We start from the raw sequence: 17,395 nt of genomic DNA, 5'->3' as shown, positions 1-17,395 counted from the left end.
CTGCTCATCTTCTAGGATATAGCTAAAAACAGCCAAAGAAACGACAAAGAGATATCAAAGCAGTGCCAACTTAACAGTCACCTCTAAATAATTGATAGTTGGTAGACGTTTTGTAGCACTTAGCTTGGTAATTTTCAGTTGTAACAGAGATAAGACGCTCAGCCAAGCCACCCCATGCCGTGCCTCCTGACCATAGTGGTATATTGGGTATCTACTTCAGCAATAATGTATCAGAGCTTACGCTGCCCTTGGGTACCAGTCAGCTTGTAAGGAGCTCACGCTAGGATGCAAACATTTTCTGGTTTTATTTCTTTGACTCCATAATTAAAGCCTCTCTTTTGAACAACAACAACATAAAAGCAGTCTGGTCTTACGAGAAAATTATTAGAACAGAAGTTTTTAAAAAGGTGTTTGGAAATGAAACACTTCCTTTAGCCTGGCATTTCTTTTTGATCTTGGCCTTGAGCATTAGCAATCCTGGGAGGCTGCACTAAAAGCATCTCGGGTACAGAGGCAGTGTGGGGTTCAGGTTAGTCACATCCCAAGAAGACTTTATGTCATTTTCCTCAATAGCGTCTGGACTGAAGCTGCTGTTTGTCATGATACAGGGGAGGGCAGGATGAGGATGCAGGCTACCCTCGTGGGCTGGGCTTGTACCACCCTCTGCCTGGTTTCCTGCTCATCTGCCTTTTCCCATGGTGCCAGCACGGTGGCCTGTGAGGACATGCAGCCCAAGCACATTCAAGCCCAGCCTCAGCACCAGGACACCCACCACATCACCATCCACACCCGCAGGTCTTCCTATGCACCAGGTGACAAGATTCCAGGTATGTACCGGAGAGGCTTTGAGAGACTCTGAGGAGCCCCAGAGCCCCCATGGATCTTCCAGTTTGTGTTTGTCCCAGTAAGAAGCTTCCTGGACTAAATTTGACTTAATCCTTTTTTTTTTTTTTTTTTTTGTAGAGATGGAGTCTCACTATGTTGCCCAGGCTGGTCTGGAACTCCTGGGCTCAAGTGGTCCTCGCACCTCAGGCTCCCAAGAAGATGGGACTACAGGCACATGCCACTGTGCCATGCTAATTTTTTGTATTTTTTTTTTTAGAGACAGAGTCTTGGTATGTTGCCCAGTCTGGTCTCGAACTCCTGGGCTCAAGTGAACCTCCTGATTCAGCCTCCCAAAGTGCTGGGATTGTAGGCACAGGCCACCATGCCCAGCCTGGCTTAATCTTAAGAAGCAATTATCAGCTTAAAAATAAGCATAAAATATTTGTGTCATAAAAGCCGCATAACTAAACTCTGCATTGATTATGATCTGTATAAGAAGGCACAAATATCATTATTATAGAAAATTATTTTGTCCTTATAATAAGATATAAATGTATCTTATTATGGACACAAATATAGTTACTCTGAACAACCTTCATATATCATCTATGTGTGTGAAATATACTTTTTTCTCATTATTTAAAACTAAAATTCATCCATCAACAGACACTTTGGTGAGAAGATGGATGTTTTAATTTGCTTGACTCTAGTAACCATTTCACTATGTGTAAGTATATCAAATCATCATGTTGTACACTTTAAATATATACAATTTGATATTTTTTTAAATTAAAATATTAGGGGATGAAAAAATCATTTCCTGCTCTCTTAGTTTAGGTGCCTATAAAAGCAGGGAAAGAACATAAGCGCAGGTGGTTTATGTGAGCGATCATCCCAGGAAACACAGGTGAGGAAGAGGGAAAGGGAGCTGGGCAAGAGGAGACGATAATCAAGGGCGTGCAACTGAGCAGGTCGCTGCTGTGGGCACCCGAGGTGCATTCCGGTGGGGACCCTCTGAGAAGCCATGTGAAACGCCTCTGAATCATCTCTCAGGAGGATGCAGGGGCAGGGCACTTACCAGTTTTGGGTTGCCCTCCCAGGGGTGTTTCTACTTCCATGCCCACCCCCACTCCCCAAACTCACACACACTCTCCAGAGTCCATAGCTTACCTTGGACCAAGCTTGGAAGTGGCAGTGAGGGACAACAGAGGAGGAAGCTACAGATGCTTCAGATGCCACTAAGTGTAGGCAGAAAACTATGCACCCAAGGCGAGCTCCATCAGCAACTTTTGCCCTAAACCCCTCTTGATTTTTACTGATTCTTTTGACGGGAACTAAAGGTGACAAACAAAAATGAAATTTACTCTATAAATATTGTTTTATCCATTCGTTTCATTCTGTTGAGAAGTGTGAAAAAACATGGGTGAATAGTACATGAGTTGAACATCAATATACTCCCCAATATACTGAATTAAGGCTATTGTTACAGAGCTTCCCAAACTTTGTCGCATCATGACACAGAAAGCGAGTGTGTATGTAGCACCCCGGGGCAAATGCAAGAGGTTCCCCAAGGAAGGCCACTTCTTTGGAGTCTCCAACCACCCTAGTATGCATCCAGCCCCTCCCAGCATGAAGGGATTAGTATGTCAGTATCCTAGTGTTCTGTGGCTAGGGGAATAACAATGGTAAGAATCAAAACACTATGTCAGCTAGGCTTGGTGGCTCATGCCTGTAATCCCAGCACTTTGGGAGGCCAAGGTGGGTGGATCACTTGAGCTCAGGAGTTTGAGACCAGCCTGGGCAACATGGCAAAACCCCATCTCTACAAAAAAAAAAAATACAGAAATTAGCCGGGCATGGTGGCTTGCACCCTGTGGTCCCAGCTATGCTAGAGGCTGAGGTGGGAGGATTGCTTGAGCCTGGGAGGCAGAGGTTGCAGTGAACTGAGATAGCACAACTGCACTCCAGCCTGGGTGACAGTGACAAAGTGAGACTCTGTCTCAAAAACAAACAAACAAACAAAACCCAAAACCAAAAAATGCTATGTCAGGGAGAGAAATCTGTGGAAATAACTACAAATATTGTGATCCCTAAATTCTGAAGGTATCCTGAGGGAAACATAATTGGATTGTAACTGGAACCAAGACAGCATATGTAATAAATAACTTAAGGGAGCGCCTCAGGGATTCAGTGAGAGTCAGCTATTACTCACTTACGTTGTAAGTATACTGTTTTCTTACCGGGATCTGTGAGCCCTTGAAGGTAAGGGCCATGATATCCTGCTCATAGATATATACTCAACACCTAGCATAGTGCCTGGTGTTCAATAGTTCTAAATATTTGTTCAAATGTTTATTAATAAAAGTTCAAATGTGTGGAAAATAAAACAATCCTAGACACCAAGCTGCATTTAGCAAATTTATAAAGGTCTGACCCTGGTTTTAGCCACTCATTCCCTTGAACATGAGTGGCTAATTTTTTAAAAAAAATTTTAAATAGCTTAAAGATATTACATGCTTTAAAAATGTTAAAATAGTATCAAAAAGTAGAAAATTAAAAGTACTTTTCCTTCTCTTGCTCTGAACACGCAATTTGATTCTCCAGAGGTAACTCTTGTTAAGTTTCTTGCACCTCTTTTCAGAAGTTTTCCATGCATATAAGCATATGTGAGTGAGATCTCAAATTAATATAATCTTAAGCAGACACAAATTAAATGTCTGTGTAATGTTTATATTTTTTTTTACCTAACAATCAGATTGATATCTTTTATTGGATACAGAGCTTGGTTTTTTTTTTTTTTTGAGACAGAGTCTCGCTTTGTCGCCTAGGCTGGAGTGCAGTGGCGCGATCTCAGCTCACTGCAAGCTCCGCCTCCCAGGTTCACACCATTCTCCTGCCTCAGCCTCCCCAGTAGCTGGCACTACAGATGCCTGCCACCACACCTGGCTAATGTTTTGTTTTTTTTTTCTGTATTTTTAGTAGAGATGGGATTTCAACGTGTTAGCCAGGGTGGTCTTGATCTCCTGACCTCGTGATCCGCCCGCCTCGGCCTCCCAAAGTGCTGGGATTACAGGCATGAGCTACCGTGCCCAGCCACAGAGCTTGCTTTTAATGATTTCATGACAGTCCATTGTCTAAAGGTCACATGATTGATTTAACCAGTTTCTTATTTACGGGAATTTACTTTTTAAATTTTTTTTCATAAACAGTTTTGATGGACATCTTTATTCATATGTCTCTGCTCATCAAATGCATCGGGATTGTTTTAGCTGCAAGTATCAGAAAAAATGATTAACGGAAACTTGACGAGTAAAAACATTTAATTTTCTCTCTTGAGTCTGGAGGCACAGTTTCTGTATTGCGTGAAGCCATTCAATACATCATCGAGATCCTAAGATTTTTCCATTTTCCTGCCGTCATTAGCAAGTTGGGTTTTCATTCCTTTGACGTCGCACAGTCTCAGGATGAGTGCCGTGGTTTTAGGCCTCGCACTGGGATGACAGCTGGAATAAAGGCCTTATGTGAAAAGACTGATCCTTAGACATTAGCTGTTCTCTCAGCAGATTTGGCCTCATTGGCCAGAATTCTGTCTGGTAAAGGGGAACAGAATCACCAACACTGGTTTCAGTCTAATCACGGTTCATCCCCTGGAGAAAAGGAGAAGCCTAACTTCCCTGAAGACAGGTGGTCTCCACTTGCCACATGAATGTAGCATCTGGGTTCTGTTAGCAGAACCATCTGTTCTGCTAGCAGGGAATAAGCAGACAATAGCTGTTGAGTATTAGACATCAGTGTTTGCCATATTTATTTGTTCAAGTTTGTCAGTGGGGAAAATTCTTAGCTACAAAATTTCTAGATCAAAGAGTAATGATTTTTGGAGGGCATTTCTTTTATTGTGTTTATATACATATATCATAAACTTTACCATTATAGCTGTATACAGCTCAGTGGCATCAAGTGCATTCACAATGTTGTACAGCCATCATCACTATCCATTTCCAGAACTTTTCCATCATCCCAGATGGACACTCTGTACTGGCCATCCTTCCCTGTGCCCAGCCTCAGCCAACTTTAAATCTTCTTTCTGTCTCTGTCAAGCCGACTGCTCTGGGTGCCTCACAGAAGCGGAATCATGCAATATTTGTCATCTTCGGTCTGGCTTATTTTACTGTGTTTTCAGGGCTAACAGATAAGGTAGCATGTATCAGAGGGGTACTTGCATTTTAAATGTGGAAGATGTTGTCAGGTTACACCACAAAAAGTTGGATGGTTTGTAGTCCCAGCACTAGTGAATGAATGTCCTAGTTTTTCCATAGTCTTATCAAGACTGTTTACAACCACACATTTTAACATTTGCTAATATGAAAGGTGTAAAATAGCATCTCATTTATAATTGCTTTTAAAACATTACTGAGCAGCCAGGTGTGGTGGCTCACGCCTGTAAGCCCAGCACTTTGGGAGGCTGGGGAGGGCAAATCACGAAGTCAAGAGATCGAGACCATCCTGGCCAACATGATGAAACCCCCGTCTCTACTAAAAATACAAAAATTATCTTGGTGTGGTGGCGCATGCCTGTACTCCCAGCTACTTGAGAGACTGAGGCAGGAGAATCGCTTGAACCCGGGAGGCAGAGGTTGTAGTGAGCTGGGATCGTGCCACTGCACGGCAGCCTGGTGACAGAGCGAGACTCTGTCTCAAAAAAAAAAAAAATTACTAAGCTTGTTTTATTTTCTGTTTGTATCCTTTCATTATTTTGAGGGAGTCATCTTTTTATGGATTCACCATGACTCTGATTATTTGTCCGCTGTATGTCTTACAAATACTTTTCTTTGGAAAATAATTTTTTTTAATCATCTGTCCTAAGTTCACCTAACCTTATATTTTAAAAAAATATAGCACACTTTACTCATCTTTTCCTTTATGGCGGCTGGGTTTTGCTCAGAGAGGTATTTCTAAATCCAGTATTTATAAAAAGAAAAAAATGTTTCTAGTTATATTTTATTTGATTTTCGCATACCTTTGATCCAAATGGAATTTATTTTGGTGTGAAATAGGACTTCAACTTCCCCCCCCCCAATGAATTGTTCACTTTCTAGGGGTTGATCTTAAGCTTTTAGTTTTAAAAAAACCTGCATAAAATCACCAAATGGAACTAAGTCACACATGTTCATGTTGAATGGGTGTTTTTGTTGCAGTGACGGTGAGAAGCAGTCGTGATTTCATGGGATTTCTCCTTCAGGCTCGAAGAGTGTCTGATCATCAAATAGCTGGGACTTTTGTTTTCATTCCTCCTCATTCCAAACTGATGACTTGTTTTCAAGAGGCTGATGCAGTCACCCATTCTGACAAGTCCCTGAAGAGAAACCTGTCGTTCCTGTGGAAGGCCCCTGCCCAGCCTGTGGGGGATATTAAGTTCCTGTAAGAGAGTGAAGTGCTGTTTCTTAGAAACTGAGCCTTTAACTCTGAAGAGAGGGGAGTTTCTCTTTGCCCTGCCTTCATATTCCCTTTCCCCCTGCTTATGTGGCCACCTTATAGCAAGGACAGGATCGCGGATGCTGCCTAAACTGGAGAGCCTATGCAGAGGGGAACTAAAAAAATGTTGCCCCCAAACTCATCCCTTCAGCACTATCCATATTATCTCTCTGCCTCCCCAGGCACAGGTAAATCTTGGCCAACGTCTCCAGGAATTTCTGACCAGAGGACAGAAGGGCTGGCCGTAGGAAGGCAGGAGAGAGCCAAGAAAGAGATAGGCAGATGGACAAATGGACACGTCCCTGGGCCCAGGAAAAGCCTCTTGAGGCTCTATGCCTTGGCTTGTTGTCTATAAATGGGCATAACCACAGCACCTCCCTCAGAGGGTTGTGTATGGATGAGAGAGCCTATGTTTGCTCAGAACAGTTCCTGGCAACAGTAAGCACTTCAAAAGCATCATTACTACTCAGAATGAGGTGCTTGTTTTGTCATTCTTTTCAGACACTTGCATTTACCAAGAAAGATAATTTTTTTCTTTCAGGAAAGGGTGTGTGTTTCTGTTTGTTTTCCCCACACCCTCCTAAATATGAAGGAGAGTGCGTCTGCAGGCAGAGGTCATCCAGGGCACGTGCTTACCTCCAGGACTCCCCTCTGCTCTGGGGAGCAGTGGGAGAGGAGGTTGGTGGCCCCAGCCTGTGGTGTCCCTTCTCCCCCACTTCCTGGTGGCACAGGGCAGCAGACAGGACAGTAAGAAGGGAAACACATGCCTTAGGATTTTTCCTCTTTGGAAGGCCCAGGGCCCACTTACCCGTGGGTGTGCCCAGCTTCTGCCCTTGGCTTTGGTTCTTATGCAGTACAGAGGGTGTCTGACACTTGAAGTCCTTAAACCTGTACAGTCACCTTTTTTTCTCAAAGCACCTCCATTCCTATTTTTGGATTTACCATCATAGATGCTGCATGCCGCATAGCAAGTAGTGTAGAAGCTATGATCTCCATTTGACAGAACAAAACGAGCCAAGTCACTTGATGAGATGCCTGTCCTAAGTCGCCCTGTGATCTCCCACCTCTGGGAACCCTCGCGCATGATAACGTCCGCCAAGTCTGGAAACCGCATGTTGGGGGCCTGAACTATGACTCTCACTGAGTCTCGAGGCTCTGGGTGACCTCGGCCAAATTAATCGCCTTGTTATGACTGCCTCCTGAATACTTAAAGTGGGAAAAATGATGCTTGCCAATAATCCTTCCTTTACTGAAATATTTGGAAGAACAAATGGCATAATGTTTGTGAAACTGATTTTTTACTGAAGAATTATTTTTCAAAAAATTATTTAGAATATTAAGGATTTGTCTCTAATTTCCAATAGAATCTACAATGACAATAGACATGTACAATTATACAACAGAATTATGAGATCTTCAAATCATGATGTAATAACAGTATATCAGGAATGGCTAATAATAACATTGACAATAAAACCTTTTGTTGGAGTCTAAACAGTTTAAGGAGAAACTTTTTAGTTAAAATGAGATTTTTAGTGACTATTTATTCAAGAAGACCATTGATTTTTTCATATCCTCTCTCATTCTAATTATTTGCAACTGTGGGGTTTTTGTTTTTAAAAAGAATGAAGTCACTTTTCATTCTTGAAGTAATAACATAATCTCTCTCTCATTCTTCTATTTATTTAGTTTTGTTCCTGTTTATCTGTTAGTGTGTTCTCTCTTTTCTATGAGGCTGGCCTGAGTTATTATTTAAAGGAAACTAAATCCGTGAACTACTCTGCTCTTTCTCTTTCCACAGTTTATCAGTAGTCCAGTCATATTTCGTTTACTGGGCAAGGATTGAATCATCTGTTGTGTCCCAACAGACACATAGCAGCGCCCATTCTGATGACCGCATGGAGCCCAAATTACTGATGCCAACCCTTCACCAGAGGCTGGGTGATGTTGAAGGAGCTGCCCCAGGTACAGCTTGTCATTGTATTTGCCAGGCTGGTTGTCATCATTATTTTTACAGTTATCTATTTTCACTTAAAAGTTACTACTGCCAGTTTCCTGTCCCTGCAAAACAAGTAATAAACACCTGCCGTGGCCAACTGCAGCAGTTCCTGGGGATGTGATAACGCAGCAGTGAGAGGGAGGGAACGCTTGCAGTTGCTTTGTTTGTCGCAGCAAACACACTTTGTCTGGCTCAACCTAACACAGTAAGTCAGGCCCCCGGGTGGACAGTGAGAGCTGTGCTGCAATACCAAAAAACAGCATACACCTCTTCCCCCACATTTACTAGTCCTCACAATATTTCCACTGTTTTCCTTAGTCCCCTGAAGCTACACAGAGAGCACAAAAAGGAAATGAGCTTTTCTTCGTCTTTTCTCATAAAAACGCATCCAGTTTTCATTGTTAACTTTTCACAGTAGGTAGATGGCTCTTTGCAACCTGGATTGGGGAACAGAATCAGGAATCACTGTTTCAATGGGAAGGGATTTTTCCTTGCTCACTACATGGCTTTATATTCCATTAGTCCATGAACTCCTGAAAAAAGAAAAGAAAAGAAACAAAACAAAGGAAAACCTCTAGCCAGCTAGAGGCTGTTTGACCTACCTGAAAATCCCTGGTGGCATGGAACTCCTTTTTATTGCTTATTTCTAGTTAAGTTCTATGAATGCAAGCACTCGTAAAAGCATCCAGGCACATGCACACAAGACTCTACCCTTAATCCATTCGTTCTCCTCTTCCTTTATTCTTTCCTTTGTTCTTTGCTAATATGTTAAGGCCAGAATCCAGTCAGAATCCCTGCCTCTTCTCAGTCGAGCAGACCCAGGTACAGAAACAGTGGGGACCACCCTCCATTCTCTGTCTTTGCCCCAAAACCTTTGTCTTCTCCCATTACCCAGCACAACTCCTCCAACCCTCCCACCAAGACACTCCTAAAAGCAGAGTAAAGATCTCAGAGCCTGAGAGTGTGGCCTGGAGAAGACCCTGCACCCCTGACATATGTTTGAAATCTCATGTTTTATTTTATGAATGATGCAAATGTCATGTTTTAATCCCAAGTATAACCACGTTTGTTTGGACATGAATATGAATAAAACTGAAGTTTCAGGAAGAAGTGTCATGTGGAGCCTTGGGCCTTTCTATGCCTGACTCTGCTGGAAACCTTGTCCGCTAGGGGCCACAGCTTCCAGCCCAAGCAGTTTACAGGGTAACCTCCTCATTACATTGCCCACATTCCTCTCCTTCTGGCCCCGGCCTGTCTTCCGCATTCATTCCAGTACCCAAACCCTAGTGATTCCCAAAGGAAAAAGAAACGTGTATGTATGCATGTGCATGCATGTGTGTATGTATGTGCGTGTGTGTGTGTGTGTATGTATCCTGGGAAGTTTATCTTTGTACAGTTAAGAAATCTATTCACCTTATTTCATCTAATAAAGTGAAATAGATTTCTTAACTGTACAAAGGATTCAGTAGGCAAGTATAAATTATAAATTTTCAAAATTGGGGAAGTAGTATATTGTATATCTGAAACTTATCTCCCAATAGACCAAGACACTTTGGGTCCTCCTCCACCCCATTAGGTATGGTCTACTTTTATATTTCAGTCCCTTCCCTTCTGACACTTCCTCAAACTGGACTGTTCCACATGACAGTTCTCTGCATCTTTCAAGGTACAGTTCAAATATCTCCTTTGTGAAACTTTTCCTGATATTTCCTGGTAGGCAAGTGCCTTAGTCTATTCCAGCTGCTATAACAAAACATCCTAGACTGAATAATTTATAAACAATAGAAACATATTGCCTACATTCTGGAGGTTGGGAAGTCCAAGATGAAGGCACCAACAGATTAAGTGTCTGGTGAGGGAGGGATGATCTGTGCCTCAACAATGGCACGTTCTTGCTGTGTCTTCACATGGTGGAAGGGGTGAACAAGCTCCCTCAGTCCCCTTTAATAAGGCCACTAATCCCATTCATGAGGGCTCCACCCTCATGACTTAAGTACCTGCTAAAAACCCCACCTCTTTACACTATTGCATTGGGAGTTTGATTTCAACATGTGAATTTTGAGGGGGACACATTAAGACCATAGTGGCAAGTATAATTGCTTCCTTAGCTCTGGTATTAATTGATTAATTAATTCATTAATTAATTTTGTGACACAGTCTCTCTGTGTTACCCAGGCTGGAGTACAGTGGTGCTGTCTCAGCTCACTGCAACCTCCACCTCCAGGGTTCAAATGATTCTCCTGCCTCAGCCTCTCAAATAGCTTGGAATTACAGGCATGCGCCACTGCATCCTGCTAACTTTGGTATTTTTAGTAGAGAGACACAGTTTCCCCATGTTGACCAGGCTGGTCTTGAACTCCTGACCTTAGGTGATCTACTTGCCATGGCCTGCCAAAGTGCTGGGATTACAGGCGTGAGCGCCCGGCCTCTTGTATTAATTTAGGTAGTTTGACATGTAAGGGTGTCTCTTCCCAGTTTTGAGTTCAGGGACACCAGTTACAAGTCTGCATTATGTTTGCATCTCCAACAACTCTAACAATGCCCAGCACACAGTGGGTCTGCAGGAAATATCCAAATGCTCTTAGAGTTCAAGAAGGAATTTGAAACTATCAGTTTGCCATGTTTTGTATGTCTGGGCTAGGCTGCTTTGTTCTTCACTTCAACATTTGTGAGTGTTAAAAACATTGGAGCAAAGGGGTACCTCCTTCACCCCCATCAAAGAACCTGGAGCCCTTGCCAGAGAAACTTCTGCCAACACTGTTTTGGTCAATGCCATCATGCCATCCTCATCATCATTGTGGTAAACCCTCTGTGCATGTTGCCTGTGCCTGTGTGCCAGGCACCTGCTTCACGCTTCCCCATTAATGAGTTCGTGTCAACCCCTCAGCAATTCTATGCTGGCCTCATTTTGCAAATGAAGAAACTAATGCTCTGGGAGGACTTCCCCAAAGCCAGGAATTAGTGGAGGACTGAACCCAGATGAGAGTCTGACTCTACAACCTGCACTTGCTTGCTTGCTGCTCCGTGTGAAGCTCTTTCTCATGCTCTGGGCTGTCAGGTTAGCCAGTCACAAATGGGAAATGAGATGGTGGAGGGCAGTGGAGGGCAGTGATCTCGTCTCTGCTCATAGCAGATGTTCAAGTTATTATCACCAGGGAAAGAAACTTTGAGTGTTAATAATAGGGCAAGAAAGATCTAGGGCTTTGAAAAGTCTGATTTGTGGGATTCCACTCTTTTTTCTAGCTAGAAGCAGTTTTTGGTAGAGGTGAAATAAATACGGTGGTCACAGTGCGTTCTGCGTTCCCTGAATGGTGGCTGTTAAGAAGGTACAAGCCCAGACAGGCCAGGGACTCACTCTCTAAAAAGATATAAGCCCTTGCGTGGTCAGGGGCTTGTGTGATCAGGCAGGTCATCTGTATGCTGACACTTTTAAGTGCCCTTACACTTAATGGTCTCTCCTTGAGGAACATTAGAGTCACTGCTGTTTACCCCCGATCATAGCTGTGTGTACCAATCGATACGGGGAAAGTGCTCTCACTCTCTCTGCACTGTCTTTGGGCCTCTGCTTAGCTCCCAGGGCCCCCATCACTCTTCCACAGAAGCACACACATGCCTTTGCTGTTGCCCTTCCTGGAGCTGCAGAGGAGGACAGCCTAGATCCTGTTCCTGCCAGTACTTGGGTGACAAAGTTTCCTGGGGATGCAGAGACTCTGTCCCAACCATCTTCACACACAGCCACTGAAGGCAGCATCGACCAGCAACTCAGCATGGACAGCCATCCGACTCTAGAGCCGTCCCTGGAGGTCCACAGGCTGGAGAGGCTCGTGGCCCTCAAGAGAGTCTCCTCAGAGAGCTTTGCTTCCAGACTTAGCATCCATCACAGGTAAGGGTGATGGGTGGGCCATTCAGGACAGGTGATGGGACTAGGCTGAACACTGGGGTGCATCATTTGGAGTCTGACAAAGAAGATCTCAGCCATATTTATTCTTAAGTGTGTGAAAAACCCAGGATGTAACAGGGCCACTGGTCTGAAGGACTGGGTATGATAATTACCCAGGGAAATTATTCTCTTGGATGGGGTGAGATCTCTGAGATGCTGTTATAAATAAAACTTTAAAAGTGACTTTTTATATTTTAAATATATTTATAATAACAATATAGAAATGTATATTTTATATAAAATAATAAGCGATAGCATTTGGTGAGTTCTTTGCCGCCATTCTCACTTATCTCTCCCCTTCTTCGTCTCTGTGGTTCCCAACTCCAAACTCAGAAGTTTTTCAAGTGGATCTGATGCCATCTGCATACACAACAATGGTAGGAAACATTGCTTTTTGGTCCAAAACTTAATGACCTGTTTTCAGCCCTTCCATTCTTCCCTTTAGATCTCAGGATGATCCCAGCTTTGATTCACTGGAAACTTGCCTGTCCTCAGTTGGGGGTGAACAGGTAAGAACCTAAACTGTGAAGAGGGCTTGCGACTGATGTTTTGATCCTAGACTGGCCAGTTTCAGGCTGGAAAATCAGAGCTACTAGACTGATTGATAGATAAAGTCAGAGAGAAGAAGGCAAAGTATAATATACACACAGTGTCTTTCTACTAATCAATACCTTTCCATTATATGCAGTGTCTCTGAAGTGATCGGCAATTGTAGAAATTGATGTTTTAGTGATTTGTCTTCTCACGTAGCCATAGTTAATAATTACTCTCTTCTCTCCTCCTCCATCCCTCCTTCATAACATTGACCTCAAAGCACCATGTATGGTCCCAGAAGTTAGATCAATGGGCAATATAAAATATAAATGCCCACTGATTTACTATTCCTTTGAAGTCTTAGAAGGAACACAAAATAAAACATGGTGTAATATTCTTACTTACATTTATCAGAACCTACAGTGAGGTTAAATGGTCCCTCTTGCATGGGTCCTGTCATAAAAAGACACACTGGAAGCTTTCAGCCATAGAAGATGATGCAATCACCCATTGATATTTTGGTTTGGAAGCCTCTTAAAGGATCCTTAGCTTGTTCTTGTAACTGGCTTCCTTGTTCTCTGTGGGGTTTCCATTAGCCACCCCATCCCCATCAATAACAAGTGCATTTGTATCTAGTTGGGCATTTTACTTTGAGCTCCTTTAGTAGCAAGAAAGAGATTGGGTTTTCAGCTGCCGCCTGGGAGTCTTTAAGGAACCCCGGTTAGTTACAAAGTTCAGTGGCAGCTTAGGAGGAAGACCAGTACCTTTGACTCTTTTTTTCCTTTGTTTTTCTAGGACAAGATGAAGGCCTCTAACAGGACCATGACACAGCCTCCTCTGTACACCGTCCAGCTTACCCATCCCCGGCGCCTCTGGTCCTCTGAAACTTTCACAGGGAATGGGGCAGGGGCAAGCAACCCAACCGCTGTCCTCCAGACCTCTGGTACTTCTGGGCTACCTGCTACTGGTGACCAGTCAGAGGCATCCAGGGCCTCTGCCAGCTTCTTACTTCAGTCAAAGCACGAGGAGCTCAGAGCAGGGAAGGGAGATGGAGAGGGTGGAGTGGGATACCCTCAGCAGACCAACTCACGGCCTGACGCTGGGCTAGAGGGGGCCCAGGCCCCTCTGGGGATCCAGCTCAGAACTCCCCAGCTGGGAGTTCTGCTTTGCCTGTCAGCCATCCTGGGCATGGCCCTGGCTGCTGGCCTTCGCTACCTGCACACCCAGTATTGCCACCAGCAGACAGAAGTGTCCTTCGGCGAGCCCGCTTCGGATGCTGTTGCCAGGAGCGACAGTGGCGAGACTGTGCACATCAGGAGGACTGGGGAGAACAGTTTTGTTTTGGTTCAAGCAGAGTACAACTGGATCACTCCTTCTGTGGGTAGCAAGAAAACAGTCCTCTGAGAAGACCATCACCCCAGACCTCTCAGTGGCCCTCCTTGGGCCCTGGAGAGTGTCCCAGACAGAGCAGACCTAATGAGAATACCTGATGAAGACAGGGACTCATTGTGCCTCTGTCAATGTGCAGTTCATGGAGGAAGCTGGGAGAGGACAGTTTCATCAACAGAGGGAGTTATTTCTGAGCTTTGTTGTCTTAACATCTGTAATTGAGCTTCCTTTTTTCTTTTTGCAATTAGACGTTCTGTTTGAAGACTTAAACTCAACACAATGAATATTGTATAACCCGCTCATTAACTAGACCCCTGTGGCCGCTAAGCTTCCTCTGTTGCCTTAAGGAAGCCATAGAAATAGAAATGCTGTCCCTCCTTAGTGTCTCAGCCTCATCTCTTCTAACTCTTTGGGGAAAAGAGTAATGTTAGGTTGTGTCTCCTGCAAGAAAAAGAACTGCAGCTCTCACTTTGCCTTCCTAAACCACCCCCAAATAAGTTTTCTTTTCAAAACTAGAATTCAACAACTTGCTAGAGTTCTGATTTGGATGGCTAGGTGAATGCAAGGGTGTTTGGTCTTCTGGGCAACTCAGCAGCCTGGCAAATCGCTGTGGAAATTGATCCAAAGTCAGGAAAGTTTTTGAGAGCTTGATTGAACACATCTTTAGGAAAACATATACATGCAACACAAGGCCATAAACACCAGAGTGGGGTAAGCAAGCCTTTTCATCAGGTGTAAATGGATCTGAGACCTCCCATCCATTTACACTTGATGGAAAGATTCGTGTATTCCAGCAGCTAGCAGACATATTGCCTTTTGCCAGAGGTCAGGCTGAAAAACGTTATTATACCAGCACAGTTTGAAGAACAGTCTTTACTTGTCTTTTCAGGGAATATCAGGCAGAAAGCTTCATGGACGAAGGTCATCTATCTGATCTCATAACCTTATGAAGATTGCTTTGATTTAACAGTGGCTCCACAGATACTATCTGAGGTCAAAACAACAGATCTGAATGTAACTCTTAAATATGCTCACCTAATATAGCACATTGGAATTAGCTGCCTTTTCAGAGTGAAACCTATTACAGAGTCACCATTCATTTTAATGCAGAAACAAAAATCACTACAAATTCGGAAAGGATATTTGTTTATTGAACACCTAATTCATACAGGAACTGTGCTAAGAAATTTGCATATATCTTCACATTTAACCCTCACAAAAATTTAATGAGGAATAAGTGCAGTAACTTTCCAAGGAGAATGAGGCTTTCCTTACATCTCAATTTAACAATTTTTAAAAATTGGGTGTTCAGGAAAGAGACAGCTCCTGCTTTTTCCATACCTCCCTTTAGCTCATTGGTCATCAATTTCAAGACTGTCTCCTCCTGGATTCTGGGCTAGATAGCTCTGTTCCCTGGCTTCAGTCATTAGATGCATGGAGACCTAGGTAATTTGTGCATTCACAAATGAAAGTGTTCTAGGAATGCTGTGGAAAGAAAGAAATGTACTGTACTCTAATAAGGCCACAGATATCCCTTCTGCATGCCTAGGGATGCCCTCTAAAAGATATCCTCCCCGAGAAGCAAACAAGGGACCCCATTAGCGGAGAGCTCTCATCTGGCCACATCACATCAGAGCCAGATGCATCATGTATGCAACATTTTTTAGATCTTTTCTGTCTAAGAGAGAATTTTCCTATGTAAACAGACTGTTTCGCTTATCTGTTGATGTGAACAGATTACTTTCAAGCTTAGTAGTTGAAAATAAAATCACCACCACCACCATTTATCATCTTTCACAATTCTGGGGTTGCCTGGACTCAGCTGGTCAGTTCTTCTGCTTTTGATGTTATTGAATGGGATGGGACAGCCTAGTTGACTCCCTCACATGGCTTGCAGTTGGTGTTGGCTGCCAGCTAAGGGCCCAAATGGGGCTGCTGAAGAATGTGGGAAGCAATATGGTTCTGTTCTTTGTGTCTTCTTATGCCACATGGTGGCTGAGTTCCAAGAGGAAGTGTGCCAAGCACACAAAACCAAAGACTGCATGTCTCTTAAGACCTAACCTTGGAAGTGGTCATAGTGAGTCACAGGACCAACTCTCATTATTCAAAAGGAAGGGCAATAGATTTCACTTTTTGATGGGAGAAGTGACAGAGGATTTGCAGCCATCTTTAATTTACTTTCCCTTCTTCTTAGACTGCTGACCTGCCATGGGGGGATTGTGTGAGATTTGAAGAGATGCCATTCATCCCTGGGAGATGAGGGAGGTGAGAGGAGTCTCCAGATTTCAGGATCAGGTATTTTCTCTTCTCCAGTTGGACTTCCAGCTTATACAAAACAGTAAAGTGATGCAGAAGGGTTAGCCAGATCTCTGAGCCTCCTCTTCCTCATCAGAGAAAAGAACATCACAAAATCATTCAGCTCTTTTGGTTGATGTAAAGATTGAATGCATACACAATATTTAGCTATCTGTAACCAAACTGACATGCCATTGTCATTAATGTTATCCTGAAGCTGCAACACTGTCTTTACGTGTAGTCCATTTAGAGAAATTCTGTGATCAGGAAAAAAAAGTCACTTTGTTTCTATGACAAATTCTCCTCTTCTTCTTCCTTTTTTTTTTTTTTTTTTTTGAGATGGAGTCTTGCTCTGTCACCAGACTGGAGTGCAGTGGTGCGACCTCAGCTCACTGCAACCTCTGCCTCCTGTGTTCACGCGATTCTCTTGCCTCAGCCTCCTGAGTGTCTGGGACTACAGGCACACACCACCACATCCAGCTAATTTTTGTATTTTTAGTACAGACAGGGTTTCACCATGTTGACGAAGATGGTCTTTATCTCTTGACCTTGTTATCCATCCACCTCGGCCTCCCAAAGTGCTGGGATTACAGGTGTGAGCCACTGTGCCCGGCTGACAACTTCTCTTGAAGCATCCTTCCCACCTCACTTCCCTGGCTCAGCCACTTGAAGTCCACATGAGTTGTCATGGCAGTCATTGGCTACAATTCCTACCATGTATCAGATATTTTTTTGCTGCAACATTCTGACTAGACTCTTCTTTGGCCAGGGCAGCTGGAGTCCATAGGCCTATACTCAAACTACATAAGTGATCGTGAAGGTCCTCTAAGCTTCACAGAAGCCCCAGAGGGGAATGAGTAGGAAGTGTTAGCTTAACCTGAAGGCTCTTACTAAAGTGCAAAGCCATTAAAAGTTAAAAAAAAAAAAAAAAAAAAAAAAAA

The 17,395-nt window shown here is 43.4% G+C and overlaps 1 protein-coding gene across 1 annotated transcript in view; it reads left to right on the top strand.

Moving 5' to 3' along the window:
* REELD1 (reeler domain containing 1) overlaps nt 1-15,942 on the top strand; it is a 31,987-nt gene extending 16,045 nt beyond the window's left edge. Inside the window, exons 2-7 of the mRNA XM_050791771.1 lie at nt 609-827; nt 6,021-6,243; nt 8,099-8,262; nt 11,867-12,179; nt 12,682-12,745; nt 13,566-15,942. Of these exons, the coding sequence (XP_050647728.1) occupies nt 620-827; nt 6,021-6,243; nt 8,099-8,262; nt 11,867-12,179; nt 12,682-12,745; nt 13,566-14,174 (1,581 nt within the window). The 5' untranslated portion in view covers nt 609-619 and the 3' untranslated portion in view covers nt 14,175-15,942. The remainder of the gene's footprint in view (nt 1-608; nt 828-6,020; nt 6,244-8,098; nt 8,263-11,866; nt 12,180-12,681; nt 12,746-13,565) is intronic.
* The last annotated feature ends 1,453 nt before the right edge of the window (nt 15,943-17,395 follow it).

This window comes from Macaca thibetana, chromosome 5 (genome assembly GCF_024542745.1).
Source record: "Macaca thibetana thibetana isolate TM-01 chromosome 5, ASM2454274v1, whole genome shotgun sequence".
NCBI lineage: Eukaryota > Metazoa > Chordata > Mammalia > Primates > Cercopithecidae > Macaca > Macaca thibetana.
The sequence above is the reverse complement of the archived record's forward strand: the minus strand, read 5'-3'. Positions and strand labels throughout refer to the sequence as shown.